The sequence below is a fragment of the Chlamydotis macqueenii genome, chromosome 9, assembly GCF_036417535.1.
Source record: "Chlamydotis macqueenii isolate bChlMac1 chromosome 9, bChlMac1.mat, whole genome shotgun sequence".
In the NCBI taxonomy this organism is placed as follows: domain Eukaryota; kingdom Metazoa; phylum Chordata; class Aves; order Otidiformes; family Otididae; genus Chlamydotis; species Chlamydotis macqueenii.
Genome location: NC_141564.1, coordinates 20874349 through 20892591, shown reverse-complemented (window position 1 = coordinate 20892591; position 18243 = coordinate 20874349). Strand labels below are relative to the sequence as shown.

The following is an 18243-nucleotide window of genomic DNA, read 5'->3' as shown; positions in this document are numbered from 1 at the left end:
ACGCTCCTCTGTTTAACCTTTCTTAATGGATACATTTTCTTATATTCTTTTTACTGTTCCTCTCCAGAAAAAAAAAAGCATAGTGACATTAAAAGATGCATGCAAAATGTTAGTTCTAGGACTAGCCTAACATAATCTGAAACTGAATACTTCCCTAGAGATTCTGCCAGGGCTGTCGAACAAAGGACCTGACTGGTTTCCCAGCACTCAGATGTGAATACAGGCTACAAGGACGTATGTTAATCAGAGGCTTGTTGTCCCTCTGTAGTCCCCCGTCTATCCCTCTGGTAAGCCTGTATAATTCTACGTGGCACACAGTGCATTGTACTAAATGCGAAATACAATAAAGGGCCTTGCGGCTAAACACAATAATGTATTTAGGTGCTGGCATCCAAAATTAAAATCAAAACCCGGAATAAGATTCATGAGCAAAGAAAGATTTAGGCCTTCCAAAAGTAGATACAGACTATCAGGATACTGAGCTTAGTTTACCTAGAGCTAACCAGAATTTGGCAGAAGGTTTGAGGTGAAGTTTTGTTCCTCTTCAGGACGTAGGTAAATGTGGTGGGTGTGTCTCTGCTTATTCGTGTGTCGGAGTTCACTTTGAAGAGCATGTTTAAAAGAACTGCTCATACTTAGTACATTTTAGAATGTCATGCATTACCACGCATTGTCACCCATGCATTGTCACATCCTCCTGCTGATCTCTGAAGTAACTTTGGCCATAGTTTCTGTGCTTTTGTACTGAACTCATTGCTGTTTGTGAACAGTGGGTGTATTCAAAGTATGCTTACCAAATTGAGCATGTCGGTCCATCAAAGGGCCCCTCTGCAAATATTTTTATACCAGGTGAGGATTACATGGGTGCTAGGTTCCTAGCTTTTCCGAAAGGAGCAGTTCAGGTCATGCCTAAAGAACAAAACTAGAGACACTCCACAAAAGCAAGGATAATTTTAGGTTGTGTGTCTCAGGAGTTGTAGGGATGTAGAGAAAGATTTTTCTTTTCAGGTTATTTTCTGGATTATTATACCAGGTTCAGGAGCATATGTTTGAAATAGTTCCTGGTTTAGGCATCTGTGCAACTTTGAGGTTTGGAGTTTTGTTTGTATTGTTTTGCTTTTTTTCAGTCCACACCTGGGTATCAGTTTGTTGTTTCCTTGTGACAGCAAATATGCAACCTAACTTCTTGATTTCTTACGGTACAAGAAGAAGCAAACATCATCTACAAATAATATATTACGATTACCTGTTGTTGAAAGGAGTGGTCAACCTAAAAGATATAATTCTAGGGAATTGACTAAAATCTCATATTATCTAGATAGTGTTACTGTATAGAAGTAGGATGGTTGCAGAAGATAAAAGTGTATTCTTTGATTATTGTGTTTACCTTTCTTCTGAAGACTAAATCATAACATATTTAATAAAATGTCTGATTGCTGCCTAGCTCAGAATGAAATCTGTGTGGATATTTTTTCTCATGCTAGGCTAAATTTTTAGCTGCTGTGGGAAGCATAATTACAAAGACGACTGCCATTCCAGAAATAAAGTCATAAGACGTAGGATTTTTTGCCTCTTTCAGGGACTTGAAATCAGTTAATTAGGTCAGTGAAATAAGTTCTAATAATCGGCAAAACTTAAGAACAATTTGAAGGGTTTTTAAATCTTTGAACAAAATCCAATAAGTGTTTGAAGGAGGAAATCAATGTGGAATCCTAAAAGACTTCTTGTTTCTTTCTCACAGAATTCTAGCTTTCTCTCTGAAGCCCTTTTTCCTGTACCTACAAGAAAAACTGAAGAGCTGGATCCCTTCTTCAGGCTGCATGAGACCATTGCAAAGGTAACAGAAGTGGAGATCTCCTTTACACATACTTTCTTTCACATGACCAAATTTGTGTTTGTTAGTAATTCTGAAAGATAATCTATTTTTTCATGTGAATACTTTGAATGTAGTGAAAGTTGTGAAGGTTTTTTCATTGAGATTCACCTTTGGAATAGTCATTACTGTTATATTGGTCCACTTGTGCAATCAAAACACTTTTATGTGTAAATGCTTAATTTTATGTGATTCAGTTGTATTTTCATGGTTCACAATAAACTTATTGGCGTAAGTGCAGGGCATTGAGCCCCACTAGATGGCAGGAAGAAGTAACAAGTTTGTTGCTGTCAATTTTGTCAGTGAAGAGGGCTTGAAGGGTACCTTCACGTGCACAGGTACTTGATTTTACGAGCTCTCACAATGTGCTCACATGGGAGGAAGGTGTGACCATCCCATGGTTCTAGTGAGGGCATGTTCCCAAAGTTAATGTCTTCTGACTCCCCTCTTGTCGCTCTAATATAATACTCCCTCTATGTTATTTATTAATAAAATCCAAATTACTCCTTGCTCTAAAGTGCTCTTTATTCACTCTGTCCACTCAGCAAGCCCTATTTCTACATAGAAACTTGACTACAAATGAGTCTAACTTAATGGGTTTGTACACTTCTGATAATTGGATCTCTTATGAACCAGAGCTATGTAAACTTCACAACCAGATTTCTTTATTCGGAGCTACTTCTTTTGGAAAAGCAGCTGCTTTTGAAACATGACTTTTGGCAACAACAAAAATAAATTCACAAAGATCAGCAATGTGCAGATATAGCATGTAGGTGGATCAGCATCTTTGGCAAAATAGACAGTGACTGATCTTGTGGTTTTTAGGGCTTTTCTTGTTTGTTTGCTTACTTAAGTTTGTTGTTTTGGGGGTTTTTTTGTTGTTTTTTTTTTTTTTTTAAGAAGCGCGTGTTCCTAGACATTCTTTTGAAGCTTGTCAGAATCTGACAGTTAAAGAACAATCACAAGATAAGTCTTCTCTCAAACCCTTTTAATGGGATTGACGGGTTTTAAGCCATCCTTGATGCCAAAGTGACTGAAAAGATTATCAAATTTCTTCCCAAAGGCTGAGGGAAGTAGGTTCATTGAGCACTACAGGTTTTTTTTTTATAAAACTTGAAGATTGCACTAGGATACGACTATGTTTCCATTTGCTTTTCAAACTGTAGCCCAGGATGCTTTTGTAAAGATGAATAATACATACAGCAGTGGAGTGAGTTCCCCAGCTGGTGATTTTGTCATCTTTGTCTTCACTTAATTGATCTTAACGTAGTTCCTGAATAGCTTGAACAGCAAAAGCTTTTTACATTTCATCTATTGTTTCATCTTCTTTATAGTTAGATAACAGTGTTGTTACCTCTTTGTTCACTCCACTCGACCACCTTTTTCTCAGAGTAACTAAGCGAGGCATTGTCTTTCCCTTCTCCTGCGAGATGGGCTTTCCTTTGCCCCTGCCTTTATTTTAGGGCTTGTCATCCTTCATATGGCTATGTGTGGTAACATTTATCCAGCTTCACACGTCACCTTTTCCTTGGTAAGATCTTCTTTCAGCCATGCACTTGATTCTAGTGGCTGCATGTTAGTGCGGACAAGCTGCTGCATAGGTAGTCTGAATTCCAGAGAGTCATCTTATTTTAGAAATTTTCTTTTTTGAAACTGATACTGGTTTCCATGCTTTGGTTCAACCTGGAAGGTTACTGAGGATTTGTTGTTGGTGATGTTTTCTCCTGTCTCCATTACTGAAACTCTAAATATGTCTTCTCTATGCCGCCCCCATAGCGATTCTCAGTTCAAGTCAAAGGAGATACAAGTCTTTTAAACAATACCTGTTTTACACCTTTCCATTGTTGATCAGTTATCTATGGTCAACGTATGAGCATTAGCAGAATTCTACATATTATACTGTGCACATGAATGATATATGATGTTTGGTGCTTTGATGTGTTTTGCTTCTAGTAAAAAGTGGATTATTACAATTTTTTTTTGCATTTATCAGTTTCTTTATATGCCTGATGGTTGTCTTTGAGCTAGTATAGTTAAAAATAAATAAGATAAATTTTTAAAAATACAGAAATGTTATGTATCTTGAAATACTATTTCATCTCGTATCTTGGAAAACAGAGTTTTGTTGACTTTTATAAGCAAGCTAAAAGGAAAAACGGTTGGATTCATGAGACTAAAGAAATTCTGGTGCAATTCTCTGAACACCTCGAAAATCTTACAGTTTGAGTAATCAGAATTAGTTTCTTACTGAAGTCTTTAAAGTAAAAATATTACTTGGATATGGAATTTAAAGGAAATGCTATACATTTATGTAGTTAACTAAACATTTTTAATGCTATTCCTTAGTCTGAAATTTTCATATTTTCACTGTGATACTCTGGACAGATGAGGTCAAGTTATATCTTAAAAAGATTAGAAATCTCTAACTTTTTATTAAACCACTAGTATGTGCAAAAAAAAATCCATAGTGAGAAGTTAGCTTGTAGTTACACTTTACACTCCTCAGTCGGGACTTAATGCTTCTCAACAGCTACGTGCCAACTGACTGTGTGTGTGCTCCATTGCAATTGCAAGTAAAACAGATCTCGTAACTGCTTTAGAAACGTTAACTTTTAATTTCAAAATACTTTTCACCCGAAACTGGGTTTTATGTTAAAAGAAATTAAATATTCAAATATAATATATTAAAATGCAGATATTTTCATTGGCTTTTTTTCTCGGAAATAGTTTATGAAAATATTTGAAACTAACTTTTTAGTCTTATTTGAGAACAGTTGTATTTTGATTAGTTTTAACATTTTTCACGTGTTGAAAAAGCTATATTCTGACCTTTTTTATTCAGATACATCTCTGGTCACTTTACCATTATTTATCCAAATACTAAATATTCGAATCCTTACTTACAGAACTAGAGGAGTACAAAACCCTGTTAACCAGCTCTAATGGCTTTGAAGACTATGAAAATCTTTGTCATTTAGCAAATTTTCCATGATACTGCATTATAGAAGTTCAAATTGTAGTAAGTTCAAGTTGAGGAAAGACCTGTGAGGTTTTGGAGATACAAATCTTGGAAAATTGATAGATTATTGTTGTCTGAAGTTACGCAGCATCCTGCCATATCTGAGCTAAAGATTTTGTGAAATCTATCTTTCAGTCTTGGTAGCAGAGGCATGCTTAGTGTTCAGTTTGATGAAACACATTTGCCACTGTGTATTGCTCACAGTGCGCTTTGCTTGTTTGGCCACTGGGGCTGGTGGAAAAGCTTATGCTGGTTTTGGCAGGAAAGTGTTTGGGACCTTTCATCTGTTGAGGGAAATAGGACTTAAATTTTTTCTGTGTGAATGGTTTGATACTATATATCAATGGAAGAATTTCAATGTAAATTTGAAATTTACTTTTTTTACATGAGGTTCAGTGTAAGAACAAATAATCAGCTAATTGTGGCTTATGCTCTCTAAAGACAGCAGTTACCTTAATTTCATGAACACTTTGGAAAGGAGGAGATTGCTGAATGTGGCAGGTAAAATGAATGAGAAATGTGCCGCTATTAAGAAGACAGATCTGTAATCTGAGTGTTTAAAAGATGTAATTTGTCAGAACACTTGTCAGATCAATTTATCTTAGATCTTGTCACTTTAAAGATGGATTTAGGGTAGATTGCTGCAAGGCCTAGGCTGATCTAGAAGAATCAGAGAAGAAAGGGAAATATGTCGGTTTCCTAGTGGTGAAGAACCAGGAGATTCATTATAGCAGCCTGTTTCATTACAAAATTTAGTGCTATCTTACGTGAGATTTGCAGACCTTGTAATTTGAAGTGTGTTTTATAATACATATATCAAGTATTAAAATGGAGAAACGTGTACCTGTGTGGCAGAGAATGGATTTTCCCACCAGACCAGAACTTGAGTGAAACTCTGTTGTTATCAAATGCATGCTCAGAGAAGTATGTGTTATTTTTCAATAAGTTTCATCAGTGTTATTCAGTACAGTGTTTTGTGGTAACTAGTCAATTGGACTTATTAACAAGTTTGAAAATACTTTCGTGTCATTAGCGTAGCCTCATGAGACTGGGGTGGTGCAGTTCTAAAAGCTTTAATGGCAGTCCCCCAGCAGGCAGTGCCACTGGGGCCACTTACCTGGTATCAGCCATGGAGTAATAATAATCTTTTATTGATTTTTACTTTGGCAGGCACCGAAGTGTTGAAAGGTATGCCAGAAGTGACATAATTGGTTTTATGATGAGTTACGGGTGCTGATGGATAACTCTTGAGAAAATTATTAGTGTTCCTGATCATTCGATACTTCAGTTATGGAGATGCATAAAGTAGAACTAACTACCATAATGCAATTAACTCCTAAACATTAAATGAAACCACAGTAGAGAGGAGTGTTTCCATTTCCAGGGGAAACAAGTTGGGTTTTTTTTGTGTTACATAGTGTAGTGTTTCAATTTTTTTTTTTAAATATAAACACTTCTAAGAGGATGACAGGCATATTATTTTCTTGAAGCAAATGAAATGAAAAGTACTGGACTGCAGTACTGTTGGTAAATGAAATTCACGTTTTGACCACAAATAAGGTGCAGCATAGGTATGCTGATTTGAGGAATTCTTTAACAAGATCATACAGTTCTGTTCTTTTGAAGCATGGGACGTACATATATTCCCATTTACCCATTGTCTAGTCCCATTAGTTCTCTAACACAAGCATGGGGGATACCCATGCATCTTGGCAATGCAATGATGTCTGTACCTTTGGTAGTTCCTTTCTCTGTGATCTCTCTAAAAATCAAAATCAGTGGTTTGGTGCATGCTGCCTGTGCTAAATATTTTCATCTTCCTGCATGGTATCTGCAAATATGTTCTATTTTTTGTGTGCTTCTGTACTGAAAAAGCTAAAAGTAACTATGAATATATAGAACACTGATTTATGAGATTGCCATAGATTATTGAAATACTGAATTTATGAACCATAAAATAATACAGTGCATCTAAATTAACATGAAGGTTGCAAACCCTTACAGTCCTAAGGACTGAGAGTGCGGATTTTGAATCAGTAGATTAATACTGTGAAAAACAGTATTAGTGCTGTTTCCTTGCAGAGTTCAAAATCAAAACAAAATCTCATTCTAGTCAACCAACTTGAAATATCTTTGCATTTCGTTGACGCATCTGTTGTAGTTTTAGCAGGGATGCAATCCCCGTAATATCAAGTGGAAACACTTTCGCAAACCATGTCCACGTTGCAAAGTTTTACCAGAAATATTTCTGCCAACATATTATTACTGGCATAGCTGTCCCAGCAGAGTACATTCACATTCATGTGGTGTTCCCACCACAACGTGCCCTTTTTGCTATCAGATTGTTCTTGAAAAAGCCATGTGGTGTTGTGCTTAGGCATCCCAGTGGCCTCTGCACCAAGGCAGCTGTGCATCTGTGTTTCCATCGCTGCATCTTCCTTTTTCATGTAAAAATTTCCTCTGTGTAGAGCTAGAGGATTTGGCAGATTTGTCTGAGATTTCCGAACAGCAGAGACAGAATATTGCTCCAATCAGAGTTACAGCATTAAAGTGTTAAAGCGCTTGTGCAGCACATGCAGAACAAATCTCAGATATTCAGAAAGCAAGGCTGATGCACTGGAGTATATTGCATAGCCAAGCCAAGCCCAGAAAACCATTTATCCTTGGAAGGCCCAGGCAAATATATGGTGGCCTTCCCCTGCATCACTGTGTGGTTTGATAACAGGAAATTTTTGCCATATGCCCTGATTTCCATCATGAAAATGTGACAATTTAGAGTGTCAATTTTCACACGCAATTTCTCCAGTTAACTTTCTTCAGTGATGTATCCATTTTGGTGTGATTTTTAAAATTTCTGTCTTGAATCGTGTATGTTGGATTTTCACATCATTTCTCAGTCTCTTCATCATGATACCTCCAAAGATATGAGTTCTACACAGACAAACAGAACTCTTGTGTCTTTTTAAAGACAAATTATGTTATGATTTTGTACTTTTAAAACAAATTATCCAAGCCTCCAGCCAACAAACAGGGATGTGGAACAGGGATAGGTGACAGAGGTGCTGAGTGAAGTTAACATAACAGAAGCACGGTTCTCAGTGTGTGAATCCTAGAATGGTTTTGGTTGGAAGGGACCTTTAAAGATCATCTAGTCCAACCTCCCTGCAGTAGGCAGGGATATCTCCAGCTAGAAGCTGAAGTGAGAACCAAACTGACGGACCTGATTAATTTCCGTATTTGAGACAATCTACTGTTGATACTGAATTTTTCAATGTGGAGTTTGACCTTGTTTTGAAGACATCATAGTTGTATGCAATATCATTCGGATGTTACACATAAAAGCACCTGTATGTTTGGGGGTTTTTTTTGCCTGAGAAATAGCCGGATGACTTGGGGAATCTCTTGATTTTTTTTATTTTTTTTTTTTTTTTTGTCCTCCCACAGCTGGCAGCATTCATGGTGTTTCAGCAGCTCTCATCTGCCATAAGGTGACATAGCATCACAGGTGCAGCGTAAAGTGCCAATTGCCACGGAGTTTCTTTGTAACTTAAATGATTTGCTTTACTGATCAATCTCTCATACACTGGTTCTGACTATCTTACTGGTGTTTATGGCTTAGTGGTATTTGAGGTGTGCAAAGCAGAACTATATTGTCTTTGGTGACAGTCTGACTGAATTCACACAAAACCAAACTTGTCCGAATTTTTCTGCAAAGAAGCACAGGCGTATTTCACAGAAATGGTTTGCTTTAGCGCGTATTCTCTTAAGCACACAAGTGAGAGTTTTTGTTTTACCTTTAGCCTTCTTGCATGAAAGAACATATAATACAGTTCAAGCAGAGGGTAAATACAAACCTGCTGAAAACTCCCTTCTGACAATGTGTATTTTATTGTGCAGCTATTGTCAGCAGCAATAAAAACAAGAGCAAATCTGGTGATAGAAACTGGCACAGTAACTTTGGGGATGCTGTGTGAGTAGCCATGAACAGGGAAGTAAGATCATTCAAAGAAAAAAAAAAAAGCTGCTGGGATTTTCTCAGGATTAGATGCGGAAGAGGTGACTTTGCTGCTGAAGACATGAGGTGTTCTGACAGACAGTCATATTGTGTTTGGCCAGACAGCATATTCTCTATCTGCTCTAGCCTAGTTAGGGTAGATGTTCTTGGAAATTTTCAGTAGTTCTTTGTTCCTAAAATCAAGTAGCCTCAAGGACTCTTGCACTTTATACTTGAACTCTGATAGATAAAGACTAGGTAATAAAAAAAAAAAAAAGCTGAAATTGCAGAACCCCTGTGTCGTAGTTCAGCCCCGATCAGGACCAGACTACGCAGTCTCTCTCTCGCTCCCCCCACCCTCCGAGAGAATAGGGGGAGATGATATAAGAAAAACGGCTCAAGGTTTGAGATAAGGACGGGGAGAAATCCTTAAAGTTACCGTCACGGGCAAAACAGACTCGACTTGGGGAAAACTATTCATTTATTTCTAAAATTAGCAGGAGAATGAGACAGGGAACAAGATAACCTCCCCCCACCCCTCCCTCTTCCCGGGCTTAACATTATCTCTACTACCTTCCCCTCCCGAGCGGCACGGGGGGGGAAAAGGGAATGGGGGTCGCGGTCAGTTCATCACGCGTTGTTTTACGCCGCTGTATCATCGTCGGGGGAAGAACTCCTCGCATTCCTCCTCTGCTCCAGCGTGGGGTCCCTCCCATGGGGCACAGTCCTTCATGAAACTGCTCCGGCGTGGGTCATCTCTTCCACGGGTGCAGTCCCTCTAAAACAGCTGTCCCAGCGGGCCCTCCACGGGCCACAGCCTCCTTCAGGCCTCCACCTGCTCCGGCGTGGGGTCCTCCACGAGCTGCAGGTGGATCTCTGCCCCTCCGTGGACCTCCATGGGCTGCAGGGGGACAACCTGCTCCACCATGGTCTTCACCACGAGTTGCAGAGGAATCTTGGCCAGAAGCCGTATTACTCCTCCCCCTCCTTCTGAACTGACCTTGGCGCCTGCAGCCGTTCCTCACAACAGGCTGGCAGACGCCTCTCAGGATCCTTTTTACATCTTATTCACTTCTCATCTCCTCTCCACTTCTTGCAGCCAGGCCAGGCCGAGTTGGGCCCAGTCGGCTGCCCGGCGGGAGGCCAGAGGGTGAGGCCTGCAAGGCCCATGAGGCTCGCGCCTCCCCCTCTCTGCCCCCGGCTCAGCTGCTTCACATCTTCTCCTCCTTTTTTTCCTGTTTTCCCCTACTTAAATACGTTATTGCAGAGGCGTTATCACGGGACATTCTGCTACCAATTGGCTTGGCCTTGGCCAGCAGCGGGTCCGCCCTAGGCCCGGCCGAGTCCACTGAACAAAGGGGAGCGACTTCTAGCAGTTTCCTACAGAAGCTACCACCTTAGGCCCCCCCTCACTAACAAAACCACGACACCCTGGTAAAAAAAAAAATTATGAACCAGTTGCGCTGTCCAACACAACTTCACTTGGTCCAGTCAGGTATTAAAATCCAACCCCATTCCACCACCACCCTGAAATTTTCCACGTCTTTCCTGGTAATAACTCCTTCAAAATGGAAGAAGTGTTACAGGATAGAACTAATTCAATTTCCTCCTGTGCCATTCGTTCATGAAGTTGTGGAAAGATGTCAAGACTTGAATATGCCAGGATTGTTTCTGGGCTTCTTTTTGAGTGGCTGGAATTTATTGTTTTCAGCTTGGAGAACTCTGGCAACCATGAAAATACCAAAATAACCAGGAAAATGTGGCTCCAATAAACAAAAGAAACTGAATGAACAAGAGAAGAGCCATCCTTAGTAGCACAGTTTGTGTATAAACCATTCCTGTGAATTGTCTGTGTACAGCTCTGACTGTTCAATTCTCTGACTGTCAGGAGAGAATGAATTCTACATTGTGTAAATCTTTTTAATATTGCAGCAACATTCTATGTTCTTTTGAAAAAGTTAGCGTTGGCTTCTGTCAGAATGTTTCTTAACCAGATTGCTGTTTAGAACCACATAGTTCCTGAATTCCTCTTTTAAACCTAAATTTTACTCAATTGTTCTCAAGATTTTTCTGTCAACTGTCAGTGAAAAAGGAAAAAATAGTTGCGTCGTTTTTCAAGCTAGAGTTGCAATCTCAGTGAAGTAAGCAAATACATCTCAACTCCATCTGTTCCAGTCAAACACAGGATAAACATGTAAGTTCATACATAATGTATAATTTTAAATCTTATGATAGAAGCCCAAGATTGGTGTTGTTTATACATCTTATGGAAGATATATTTTACTCCAAATTACAGCGTTCTGAGTAAGCAAAAGAAGATAAGGTAGGAGTTAGAGGAAGCATTGTTTAATGTCCATTTTTTAAATGAGAAAATGAAATATCATGGGTCAGAAAATGGTTCTTAAAATAACTGAGCAATGACTTTATCTCTTCACCTGAATTCATCATTAACTTGCAGAATCGGGTAGTTTGTCTGACACTGTAGACAGACTGGGGCATATTTCAAAGCTGAAGCTAGATTTCTGAAGTTGGAACCTAGCGTGCATTTACTATTTTCTGGAATTTTAACTACTGGCTGTGGCCAACTGGGCAGTTTTCTACTATGTACTAAAGCCATGTGAGTGCCTGTGTTAGTGGGACTTACCTGACTTGGAAAGAAGTTACATTGCCTGTGGCAATGCCTTCATTTACAGTGCCGTATTTTGGTTATGTTGAGATTTCTAATTGGACTGCATCTCTAGCAGATTATGAGTGCTGCATTGATGACAGATTCTCAGCAAGGATGCCCATGACAGATGTCTTTTTTTGTTTGTTTGGTTTTTTTTTGTTGTTTTTTTTTTTGTAAGGGATATCAAATAATATAACATATGCATGCATTTTTGAAGGAATGTCAACATGTATGTTTATATTCAAGCACTGAAGTCCAACATCTGAAAAAACATATCCAAAGTTTGCTACTCTAATAGACAGGACTATGCCTGGGGTTATTAGAATTTTCCGCTGTAGAATCATAGAATGGTTTCCCACTATCCTGTTCTTCAGACAGTCACTGGATTTATCAGAGTATAATTTTATTAATCCATTCTTTAGAATCAGTACTACCATAGGCATTTGTTATTGGTTAGCAAATACCTCATCTGCCAGAGATTCACTGTTTATTCTTGGCTTACACGTACTGAATTTGGTGGCTGTGCAAGGAAGATGAGTTTTTCTTTAAACAAGACGCTAGTATTCTAGAGGAACAGTTCCTTTGGGTACTCTAAAAGTATCTTGTCTGTTGTATTAGCTCACTGTATGAGCTCTTTTCTATCTTCAGATGTTTTGACAAAGATCTCAAATCAGACAATCCTTTGCCCAGAATGTGCCTATTAAAACACTATGTTTCCACTAACAATAATGTAGTAATGACTTTTTTTCTTCTTTTTTTTTTTAAATTTAAAATAATCCAATTTCTGTATGAGTGAATATGAGGTAAAGTCAGTGGAACTTAAGTATCTGCTTAAGTGCTTTTTAACAAGAGATGGGAAGAGTTGCTTAAGTACTATGAATTAATTGGTTTTGCAAACAACTTGCAGAAGTATCTGGGGAAATACAGCTGCTAAGATGTATGTTTATTTGTTCATTTTATTTTTTAGACCTTACTTTAACCTCCTTTGTTGTACAATTGTACAGTGTATTATTGACATGTTTTGTCTTTTATTCCATGGCATAGCTACAAACACATTGGAACTTTACAGATGCTGAAGTTTCCTTCATTCAGTTCTGAATTCAAAACCAGATTTTCAAGAGTTTAATTTCCCTTAAGGAGTTTAAAATGTCATTTTTTCCCCCAGGAGGCTTAGCCCAATCCACAGTGTTTTAAATCTTGACTTTAAATGTCAACACCTATTTTAACATCAAACTGATAGCTGAACTCTGTTGGAATCATTCTCTTGGTGCTCAGCATTTCTTGAGATCAAGAGAGGGCAATGTAAGACCAAAATCAGATGTCTTTAGAGTGGATAGGAAATGGGTGTCCTGGAAGAAAAGCTTCTGAAAACAACCCATTACCCTCTGAGCTGGGGGATGCCTGCAGGAACCTGATAGTAAAAATTAAGCACAAACTTACATCTGAATGAAAATGGTTCTCTTTTCTTGAGCGTTGTAGCCTGAATATACGTTGTGGAAACAAGGACTGCCACTTGTCACGCAGATTGGTAGGATACAAATACATGCTTCTCTTTTTTTCATTATTCTCTTTCCAGAAGCTGTGAAACTCAGATTCTTTCCTGCATCTTCACTGCAAATATAATTCGTAACATTTCAAAATAAAATGTTTAGTTTTGTTCTCCTTTGTTAATACAACACCTATTTGGGAATTAAATTATAAGCCATACTCTGTATCCCATCAGTAATCATGCAGTACTATGCCATGTTGACACTGCTGCGCTCGAGAGGAGAATTCAGTCCCAAAGCTTAAAAGGAAGCAGAGGAGCAGTCTGAAGACAAAGGGCTAAATACTTAAATTTATGCAACTGAAAAATTTGATTAGGCTCAGTGGAATAAATGCTCTGCTACAGAAGTTTTAGCTATCATAAAGAAGCAAAAATGATCAAATCAAAATAAAAAGAGATAAAGTTCCTTTTTCTCTCTTTTATTTTCACTTGAAATATGGAGAACATTCCCTTGTGGGAGCGGAGCTTGTGGATCAGCATGCTATGACCTTTGATTTTTGAACTTTTTTCTATGATGACAGGATTTGACAAAATAATTTTTTTAATAGAAAGTGCATATGTAATGTAAGAAATCATATAAATATTAAAGTAAAAATTTATATAAGTACTTAAAGAAATATGTAATAACCTTAAAAGTTTTACTGTTACACATCTTGTTTTTAATGTAATTTGTTTACCTTACTGTGGAAGAAAACTATTGGAATGTAAGCGTTCAGTTCAACTTTTTTCATATTTTTAGAAGTGTCTCAGGAAAAGTAAAAAATTCTTAAAATAACAGGAAATACTTGCTTCCACTTGTCTTTGGTACAACACTTCTGATTTACTACGTCTTTCTTTCCTGTCACCTGTATTCCATCAAATTCCGAGCTGAATGTCAAGTTCTTAGCACCTGCTACTGGAATTGGATTTTTTTTAAAGACTTTGAAACTAATGTAGTAATTAAGATCATCAGAAGTATCCCTCAGTTGAACATTGCTGACTTTATAGTTTCACTGTTCCCCTAAGCCAATCTGAATGCTACCACAGAGTGACTGGCATTAAGTTCGATCTGACTGAAATGTAATAATTTGGTTTTGTTGTTGGTTTCGCTTTACTGGTTTGTTTTCAGCTCTCAGATATGATTTGCAAGCTTTAGTGCCTGCATAAGAATGACAGTGGAAGTGCATGCAGAGAGTAGCATAGAAGCAATTACTTCGACAATAGCCTAATTTTTGATAGGCTTTGAAATTTGAACTGAAAGGGTGTTGAAATTGGCCCGAGGAAGATGAGTTCTTTACGTACACTGTGGGAAGTTCATTCTTAGATCTGCTTCAAATACGTGCCTTAAATTTAAAAAGTTGTTTACGTGTTGTTTATTGTTGTTACTTCAATAGAATTGTAGAAGCATCATGGCTAAACTTGACGAAAATTGCCAATTTTTGAGAAAACTAGAGTGCTTTGTGGCTGGAGTGTTATTCTGAACTTAGAAAGAAGACATGTGAAACAGACTACAAAGCTTTTTGTGAAACTCCTTATTACATCTGGACTTTAGGAACTCACTGTGGAAGTTCTGACTGGAATTTATAAAACCTAATTAACAGTTAATGTGTAAGGGCTGTATTTGTAATTTTGATGCTAACAGCTGAGACCCAAAATTATGATTCAGAAATAAATCTATTGCTTGTACCCTTAAAGTGCGCAGGAAAAATGTCTACATCAAAACTTTATTTAGGATTTTTTTGTTAAGATTTGCCTATCTGTTACCGTTTTTGTAAATCTCTTGCGGGGTTTGCAAACATGCTTTAGGATTAGTAAATCCATTTGGACAATATTTGCTGAAAATCTAAGGGATATGCGTCACTTGGCTGTTAAAGAAGTATATGTTTTAGTGAAATTCCTAAAAATGTTTTGCCATTTTAGTGTTGGCAGTATTCATGGTCAGTTAACGAAAAGCAAACTCTGAGAAGGCAGATTTGAATCTCCTGATTTAGTTAAGTAACCATTTGTCGTAGTTCAGCCCCAATGGGGACCAGACTACACAGTCTCTCTCTCATTCCCCCCACTCTCCGAGAGAATAGGAGGAGATTTGACAAACAAGAGAAAACCAGAAAAAAAAAAACCAAACACATGGGTTAAGATTGAACAAAAAGTAAATTTAACAGTAATGACAGAAGAAAACAAGAGAGTGATGGAACACAAATACAGTACAATAGCTCACAACAGATCTCCACATCCAGTCTCTTCCAAGTAGCAGGAAACCTCCCTTCAGCACCCTCCTCACTTATATACTGAGCATGATGTCAGATGGGATGGAATAGCCCTTTGGCTAATTTGGGTAAATTAACCCCGGCTGTTAGCTAATTAGTTAACTATCCCAGCCATAGGGGCTACCAGCTTCAGTTCTCCACCCAGCTCAGGTAAATATTAACTCTGTCCTGGCCAGAACCAGGACACCGTTCGGGTTGTTTACCATTAATAAACTTGTTTCATAATGCAGGTTTATGTGTTGCTCAGTACCTAAAGAAAAATTGGTTGCTATGCTCTGTGTTTAAGAAACCCCTGTTTTAGAGTTAAATCAAACCACAAATCTGGTCACACTTCAATTGTTGAGTGGTTTGCTATTCAGTTACTCAGGCTCTATGTTTTTGTTGTGCTGTTCATTTTTTTTGCAAACTGTGTTGCTTACCACAAGCTATGGTTAAATGATCACAGTTTATTTAATTGGGGAAATATGAAAGACAAATCAATATCAGGTTTTTAACAGACAGCTGTATGCTCAGAGGTGTATTGTTTTGGCTTGAATGGCGCTGCCAGCTAATTATTTTCTACAGCCATTTTATCAGATACAAAGAAGAGATTACCCTATATAGTCATTTGAAGTTTTTTTCCTGTTCTGTTTTGGGTAGCCGAGAAGAGAACTGTAACCAGAAGGACTTTGTTCATGTAAATGCCTTCTGCTATGCTTTCACCTAAGACTTTTCACAAGTCTGGAAAGGGAGTGCCAGTGAGTTTTGAGCCAGCTTTGTGGAGTCTCATGATTTATAAGCTGGGTACCCCAGCAGTACATGGTACGTGTTTAATAATTGGCTTTATAAATATGTTTGGTCTAAATATCAGCATTAACAAGCTGTTACAAAACGAGAGCTGAACTCTTCATGAGAAACAGACTTTATCACTACCTTTTATTTAAAATGGCAGCAAAATGAAATATAGTTAGTTTACCACCTGATAACACCACATTACATGAGGTGGCACCGCATTCATTGGGACCACGGGACACAGTGCTTAAAAGTTCCTTGAAATGGCTGTGTCCCTCTTCGGCTCGCTCATGTGAGCTGCCTTCTCAAAGGAAGAGCCGTGATCCTAAAGCAGCGCTCTGATCTCAAGCGATCAATACTTTGTATTTTGATATTTAAAAAAAAGTTTCTACAGTCTCAAATATTAACAGTTGCCATTCCTGACAGCTATATTGTAATAAAACAAGACAACATCATAATGAATAAGAGATTGTAAAATTATATGAGCACATTAAAACAGGTCTGTCTCTTAGATACAGTGTGCTGTTTAGCTACTATTGCAAATACAATAAAAACATAGCTACATGAAAGAATGCGAATATGGGAAGTATATCTTTACTACATGATTGGAAAGAAAACAGTAAATTTGAATATAAATGAATGTGGCCTGCAGAAAAACCTGAGATAAATCACCAGAATTTTGGAATTTTAATAATTTTCACACAGGCAAGAAATGCTTTAAGATTGAACATGAGGCCTGTTCTCCCTGGCCAATTCAGATTTGAATACTATTTGTCTTTTGTGAAACTGTGATCCTAAAGAAAGTACTTCTCAGCTAAGAAAATGACACATAAAGAGAAATACAAGTTGGAATTATTGACTGACCACCTTTATATGGCACAGTTAGATCTGAGGGTAACAGCAGGGTAAGGTTAGGCCTTTATATAGATATTGTCATGTCTAAAAGTGATTAAGAAAATGGGGCCACATAAAGATTCTTCTTTAACTGACATACATGACATTTTTCGGAAAGTGATGTTCCAGCCAGTGCAATCCTTTTGATTGACATATCTAAAGAAAATTTTAAGCTTTTTTCTTCCTTTTTTCTTGAAGTAAACTGAACAAACTTGCAGCTGACAGGAGCCTTACGTGAGATCCCAATGAGACAGAGAGAATTAAACATTTCTTTTTATGCTGAAGTACTAAAACAATAATGACATTATATCATAATTTCCAAAATAATATAAAATTACAAAAACCTGCTTGTAACTCAATAGGTATTTTGCATAACATGTAGGACTGAATGCTGAGTGTTGAGGATATGAGTTAATAAAAACTTTTCGGACTCCTCTCTTTTTTTCTATTTTTCACACCAAGCTGGGAATCTTTAATTTGTATTCCTGTTATCTTGCAGGAAAAAAAAAAAAATCTGTCCACAGTAAGATCTAACAGGACAGCAAGAAACAGGTATTTGTTACATGGAACGTTTTTCTACTTATTTCCAAAGTAACAATTTTTTTTCTAGATAAAGTGTATTACAGGTATTTGTTCAAGTACTTTTCTAAACCAGCTTATCTCAGAAACTGTATGTTCAAAATGCTTCATTTACATCACTGCATTTGAAGTAGAGCATTATCCTAAATTAGTAAGTTATTTGCTGTTATTTGCTAAATCAATCAAACCCATATAAAATAGCTAAATGTGGAAAAAAAAAGTAAATTAAATACTAATTTGATTTTGTTAAAGTAACCAGTTAAAAAATAATCAAAATTAAGAATTTCATTTACTTCAGAATTTTAAAACATCCTTCACTGGAAGGATTTTTGTTTGAACTTTTCTGGAAAAATCAACAGAAATTATAGATAATTTCTTTTCAAAATTTCACATATTATATTTCACTGGCAATGCAATGTTGAGATGATTTTTAGTTACCCCGTTAAGCATATTACTGTATTTCTTTGAAAGACTCTTGTTCCACTGATTTGTCTGTTGAAAATTGGATCACTCCTGTTTATGTCTAGAGATCTGAAGGGATAAAACTCCATACAGAAATATTACTGCATTCTTCTCTACTGTATTAGAAGTAAACAAGCTCACAAAACACAGTCATTCAAGGGAAGAAGAGAACAAGAGTATGCTAGTATTTG

General features: G+C 37.4%; 1 protein-coding gene across 1 annotated transcript in view; it reads left to right on the top strand.

Moving 5' to 3' along the window:
• The window catches only part of NAALADL2 (N-acetylated alpha-linked acidic dipeptidase like 2), a 242639-nt gene that overhangs the window by 181176 nt on the left and 43220 nt on the right, over positions 1-18243 (top strand). Inside the window, exon 11 of the mRNA XM_086754882.1 lies at positions 1742-1837. Within this exon, the coding sequence (XP_086611008.1) occupies positions 1742-1837 (96 nt within the window). The remainder of the gene's footprint in view (positions 1-1741; positions 1838-18243) is intronic.